The following is a 6992-nucleotide window of genomic DNA, read 5'->3' on the forward strand; positions in this document are numbered from 1 at the left end:
TTGATGAAAGATGTGCCCTTTGCAAACTAAATAACGTGCTTGCAGACGTTTTTTCTTCCAACAAGGATATCCCGGCAGATTCGCTATTGCGTTGCGCCATTGAGTTGAGAAGAGGGTCGTTAACCAGACCACACCCAGTGGTAGTACAAGGGGCTATACATATAGCTAAATTCGTCATGTGTGTGTGGGTGTTGTCTCCAGCGGCACGCAAACAGGCTTGGAAGGCGACTCCCATGCTCCTTTACCGCCGCCGCCACACAGCGATAGGTGGGTCGTGTAAGAGAAAGACGTTTCTTCCAAAGCACTCCTACTACGGCGTGTATCACTTTAGCGCCAATGCACGTGCATGAAAATGTGCCACAATAGCTGTCATTCATCCACGAACGCTGTGTCAGTGTCGAAAGTGCGACCACCACCGACCAGCAAACACGGGCTGTCAAGATGGGTGAATGGGCAAAACACGGTGTTCGCTTTGAATTAAAACCAAACTCACGCCGGATGTGAGTTATGATATAGCGGTACCAGCTGTTTTCGTATGAGCTGTGCAGTCCAGCCAGAATGAGCAAGTATTGTCTTGATTACCCCAATGTAAGCTTCCCTTCAGGTATCACTAATGATAAAACCACAAGCACATGTTAATGAATTCAATATAGATTGCACATGTCCCTATTATATTCCTCATTCAAGCGTTCTCTCATTATAAAGAGTGCCTTTATCTCCACACGATCTTACATCAAAATTGAACATTTCAAAATGAACCCTTTTATTTAGGATGTGCAAACATTCATGCTTTGAAAGAGAATACAAATAGTTAGTGTGTCATATCTGATTCGTATCCAAAAACGAAGTTCTCGACATTTTTGAATATTGAATCGAAGGTAGGGGTTTTAGGTATCAAAACCACAATTTGATTATGAGGCACGCTGTAGTGGCATACTCCTGATAAATTTTCACTATCAAGGGATCTTTAACGTACCCCTTATGCAGGGGGCCCGGGCATTTCAATTTGGGCATATCAAAGCATGGCTATTTCTATAAGAGTTCAATAGCTGTCTGTGATGAATGCGAATACACCGTTGTCCTAACACAATTACGTTTTCTTGTGCGCAGTACACAATTTAAAGCCAAAACAGCACTGTGCGTTGCCTGCGCATGGGTGAGTCTTTGCAACTATATATTTACGAAGCCACCGAAACGCACTGAGTGCATGCGAAACTGTTGTGTCTGCGGTTGGGATGGTCGGCGGCATCCTGGTTACAGTGACGCCTTCTGCAAGGATCTCTGTTACACATGAGTCACACGATGGAATGCAGCGTTTGACGTAGGCAAAGTTTGCACCCGTTGCACGTCTGTCAAAATGAACACTCGCTAAAGATAAGAAGCAACTTCACAAGAGTTTTGCTAGCCTCTGAGGACAGTATACTCTGGCCGCAGCTGGAACGCCAAGCTAGCGAGAGAATTCCAGTGGTGAGTGCTCCAGTCCATTTCGCTGAATACCCGTTCGTTCATGGAGACATTTTCTCTGTCACCGATTTTCAATTTTTCCATGTTGATTTACTTTCCTTAGGGCCTAGAGAAAACACTTCTTTTATATCCAGCATCACTGTTAGAATCGTGAGATTTTCTTTAATTCTTTCTTTCCTATAGTTTTCTCAGGCGAGGAAAGTATGCATTTGGCTGTTATCTTGCTATACAATTGTTTTACTTAAAACAAACATTTTCTTTGTCAAACGAGAATCTTAAGAAACAATTGAAATTGCATCTATAAAACCCATAAATAGTATGTAATAGCTAAAATAAAGTGTACCTTGCTCATTATTGTGCACAAAAGTAGTGTGTCCTAGCTCGTCTCGTGCCAATATTGTTCGCCCGTATCTCGCTAAGAATATAATAGTCTAATTTCGACCGGTCGGACTCTTCCTCGTCTAAGAAGAATATTCAAAATCACGTAAACATAGTTACTTGCTCAAGATAACCTCATGGGCCGTCTGAACTTGGTTCTGAAAATTTGAAGTATAACGTGAATAGAGAGCGTTCCAGTGTAATTATAGGAACAGCCTCAAGTTGTTGATAGTGTCTTCAAAAACAAAAAGGAAGGGGGTTTAGTGTCTTCTTTATTGTAAGAAAACTTTATTGATTGAGCACGCAGTTTAACGACAAGAACAATTAGTAACTTGAGGATGCGGGCGTTCGGCACTCACCCAATCGGTCACTTAATTACGCTTAGCCACAGCACATGCGTTGACCATTTGGGGACACTTTCCCATATTGCTGTACTACAATCAAACGGCTGTTGTGGACCTGCTCTGGCCTAAACCGGATACGGCGGCGCTACGTGGAAACAGTGGGCCTTGATCCCGCAGGACCACCAGACTACGATTCTCGGCTCTATGAGACCAATCATAGAGCACTATTGATGTATATCGCCAGTACCCGCCTACATTTGCATATTTATTAGTTTATGCTGTTGGGAAAGCTTCCGAAATAAAAAAAAGAAAGTCCCAAGAGTTCATGTTTTTTTCTGGTGATAGTAAAATGATTCGTGGCAGCGAGTTGGGTCGCCAAAAGACTCCACATAAAACAAAAGCTTCGATTCATTTGTACGGCAACTGTCATGTTCTTAACAAGATAGCTAAAGCTTCAAATTTATTTTACGCGAAATGAGAACACTGTATATACCATAGAAGTAAAAGTGGGTGAAGCAAAACAATTCTTAGAGCGTAAACACCATTATATGTCTGTTGGGAAACCAATGCAGTAAACAGTCACTCAGCAAAAATAGCCCAATAAAAAGTTGTTTCTGCAGATAAAATGAATTGTTTCTACATAAGACCAACCCAGTAAACGTTTCTTCATGTCAAGGACAGTTCAATTTTCATGATATGGCAATTAGTGATGAGTACAGTTGAGGTAACGAAAAGCTTTGTCATAATTTTATTTATACCAGTGAAAATCAATAGAAAGCTTATTTCACTCTTGCCGCGTTACGCTGCTATTATGACACCCAAGAAAGCCATATCACAAAAACGACGCGTTGGAAAATTGTTTCCTATAGCGTTGTAAAAATCTGAACTTATTAAGCACAATACTTAAAAATTTATCTAATCCTTTGTGTTGTTTTGTGTCACAAGCCATAATTGCACTAATTGTAGCTCTTTTACTTCGTACAGCATTTAAGAGCCATGTTTCATGAATAAAAAAATGTTGCAGGTTGAAAACGGCATTATGCATTCAGTGGCCAGCTTTGTTGTGGTCTTCTCCGTGGTAATAATTGCTGCTACCGCAACCAACGAAACAGGTAAACAGCACTTGACTTTCTTGGCGGTATAAATAAGAATAGACAGTCGTTACTCTAGTGACCATGTTTAGGACATAGGCACCCTGAAGAGGTTTCTTCTTCAAGCAATGTCTATATTTTGAAATATTCATATATATATATATATATATATATATCATAGGTCATCCAGCAGTCGCTGACACATTTTTCTTGCTTCATGTAAGTGATTAAACTTCAAGCTTACTTTTTTGGAGTACAGAGAACATCTCAAAGAGTCATTGCTAATTGTTTTAATATGCATGAATTCCCTCAGGTTCCGCACTTGCTTCTTGTGGAGTTGAAGGAATAATTTATTCTATTGAAAGTAAAATTTTCGTGTTCGGAACTGTCTTTAACTTGAGTTTCACTGCTGCTAATAAAATATATATGGAATGAAGTCATCAGCAATAATCGGCCGCGCATATCGCTTCTTCAACTTTGCTGAAATGCAGGTTACCGATCAATTTCCTGCTGCTTAAAATTCAGCGGGAACGCTGGAACGAAGGAGCTCCTAAGAAACTTAAGTGATGCAGCTTTTCATTTTTGATACAAACACACATTTTAAGAGTGCGAAAAGTTTGTCGATGTCTCGGTACAGTGTAGTGCCCGAAACGTTTTTTTTTCCGTTAGAAATTATAATTCCGCCGATTTCATTTTTAAAGAGGAGCTTTCATTTTGATCATTGCTGGACATTACTGACCATCGCTGCTTCTGGCCATCGTCTTACCCAATGGCTGGTATGCAGGACAACAGTCTGTTAATAAATCAGCTTATCCATAACCTTTAAAGATGGACCACCGTCTACCCTTGCTCGTTCACAAATTGCACTATGAATGATTAAATGATACGTAAACACACTAAACGCAACGAATGTAAGGTTTCCAGCTCTCAGTTCCTTTAATGAATCGAAGATTTCGTGCATTTCTTTGTGAGGGATTCAGCCCGTCCGTTCGATCGGTTTCTTGCTTAGTAAAATTGGCCAATCCTGAACAGATCAGCGCATCCACCTTTTTGTAAGCACCAAGTTACGCATGTGCGGGAGATTGTAAAAAATGTTTTATTTATTTTGCTGTCGAGTACTTTGCACGCCCCATCTGAATCAGCCCACTGCGTTTAGTAGGTAATAGCGCTTCCGCTATTACCCATTGACCGACGAAAAATTCGGTCATTTGATGTTTGATGAACGCAATGAGCGTATACTGTGTTCCATAGAAGTGACCTTGATAATTCTGCATGACTGTCAATGTATTATCGCGTTAGCCGGTCTAATCTGATTCAATTCGTTTCAATCTATTTTACAACTAAACTTAACATATATTTTTCTTTCACAAAAAGACTAACTCGACTAAGATATTGTACTGCGTTGTTCGCTGTTAGTCACAAGTTCATCGATGACATTTCCTTAAGCTCTTTATTGCTGTATGCCTACTACATACTAAAGGTAAACAGAAAGAATAATTTGGAATTGACGTTGCATTTACTGTTCAGTTCCTGCACGCTTGTTGCATTTCTCACAAGAGCATGAATGGCTGAAATCGGTAGTCTACATGTTTTTGTTTGACACCAACTTCTACGGTGTGTTCAGGAAGTTATTTTCCGTGACACTCGATACAAATATCTCAGCATTGTAAAAAGCGTAAGGGTAATTCGAGCATAACAGTATCAATCAACGCAAAAACATTGTTATTGTGTGCTAATTCTTGTTCGGGTGTCTTTCTTTTTTTTTGCACAGACTGCGTCTTTACTGACCTGGATTTGGATGGTGCTCTGAGAACTGTTATCACTCAGCTATCGAAGCAGGAAGAGTATGAAAGCATGAAGAACATCGGCTCATACTCAGATATTTTAGAGGTTGAGTGCTGCAGCTTGCGGGGCCTTCAGCGCCTTCGCCAGTACGGACCACTGCTTCCTTACTGCGTCAATGGCACACGCAAATTTCAGGTCGACCTGGTCCACGATGGTCCCATTGAGATGATAATGAATTGGTGGTGGCACGGGGAAAGCGGGGGAACACTGACACTCGGCACGCTGTTATCGCGCTTTACCCTGCAATTTGCTGTTTTCGAACAGCCACCCGGAAAAACAATCGCTCTTAGGTTGGAAAATCCTCCCGTTCCTGTTGCCACAGAAGTGACTTACGTTTCGGTTGAGGGTGCTGGGGAAGCCATACGAGCTGTGGTTGCATTCTGGAACAAACTTCTGCCCTCAGTGACGCAACGCGTTTGGAACAAGTATTTTTTTGGACAATTGCGTAATGCCATCGATGACGTTCAACTCGGTTTGTTTGATTCACATGAAGAAAGCATTTCACAAGAGGACAGCTTAACTGAGTACCTTGAGCATACCGAATTTCAAGCGTGAACTCTATGAACGGTGTACTAGAAACGCCAGGGAACGCATGGGGTGCCGCACATGGCTGCTCACATCTACGGCAACTTCGCGACGGTCGGATAAACAATGTGAACAGCCAGCGAATTTCAGGCTTTGTAATAGTTTCGAAGCATGGTCTATGTCTGCCGTTTCTATTGCTGACTGTCGTGACGTGCTGCAGATGAGCGGCCAGCAGTGCGAAATTATCAGTATATAATTAACTGCTCATATTTTTTTCAGTGCGGAAGTCGTGCTATATTTTACGTATGTATGAACCGAACTTTCCCTGTGCAACCAACATAAAATAGTGACAAATAAAGCTTTCTCTATGCCAAATGAAAAATATAGTTGAAGGCTGTAATTTAGAACTACTTCTCTCCATATGAACTTTGCAAAACGATAGACTGATCAGTAGGACTCACGTAATTCTTTTATCAGCGCTTACATATAAAATAACTAGAATGTTTTTTTCCTGACTTCTCTAAGCATACGTGTAATAATATTCCACATGTAAAGAGCTGGGCATGTTTGCACACGAGCGTTGCTTGACGTAGAGCTGCATGATCAGCACGATTCTCTGACACTAATGAAGGCAAAAGACATATTTTCGTGTTCATGTAATATTTGCTTTGAACTTCAAACGGCCCCAGTTATAAGCAGGTTTTGTTTATAGGTTCAAAAACCACTTAGGACTTGAAATGCACCATATCACTCAGCCTGGCATGTGACTGTACCTCCCTTTAATGTCGGGCAGACGGAATACTTCGTCGGCCTAAACCAGTGCTCTCTGTGTTTGAAACGTGATTGAGCTTTAATCTCCTCAGCATGAATCCTGTGTTGTTCGATGAAGACATGCCTCAGCTGAGAAGTAGTAACGCCGCGCGCAATTAATCCAATAGCGCAAGCACCGCAGACGGGAGAGGGTCCAACACTACCACACTGTGAACGCACGAAAATCTTCGTGCGTGGACACCATATCTTGTATTTGCCACAGGGGACATGTAGTCGCTCTTGACTTGTAGCGTGTAGAAAACGTGGTGTTTAGAATCATCTGAAAAATAAAAATTATAAAGCAAGCTATTATATGTTCTCCTAAGCGAATCGATATATAAAGGTAATAATAATATTTGTGGTTTTACGTGCCAAAACCACTTTCTCATTATGAGGCACGCCGTAGTGGAGGACTCCGGAAATTTTGACCACCTGGGGTTCTTTAACATGCATCTAAATCTAAGCACACGGGTGTTTTCGCATTTCGCCCCCATCGAAATGCGGCCGCCGTGGCCGGGATTCGATCCCGCGACCT

General features: G+C 41.5%; 1 protein-coding gene across 1 annotated transcript; it reads left to right on the top strand.

The window, feature by feature from the left end:
• The first annotated feature begins 1391 nt into the window (after window positions 1-1391).
• LOC142586962 (uncharacterized) lies at window positions 1392-6746 on the top strand. Its single transcript, XM_075697833.1, has 3 exons — window positions 1392-1467; window positions 3211-3298; window positions 5049-6746. The coding sequence occupies exons 2-3, from the start codon at window positions 3226-3228 to the stop codon at window positions 5675-5677; spliced, it is 702 nt and encodes a 233-aa protein (XP_075553948.1). The 5' UTR covers window positions 1392-1467; window positions 3211-3225; the 3' UTR covers window positions 5678-6746.
• Window positions 6747-6992: the final 246 nt, after the last annotated feature.

The sequence above is a fragment of the Dermacentor variabilis genome, chromosome 7 (genome assembly GCF_050947875.1).
Source record: "Dermacentor variabilis isolate Ectoservices chromosome 7, ASM5094787v1, whole genome shotgun sequence".
NCBI lineage: Eukaryota > Metazoa > Arthropoda > Arachnida > Ixodida > Ixodidae > Dermacentor > Dermacentor variabilis.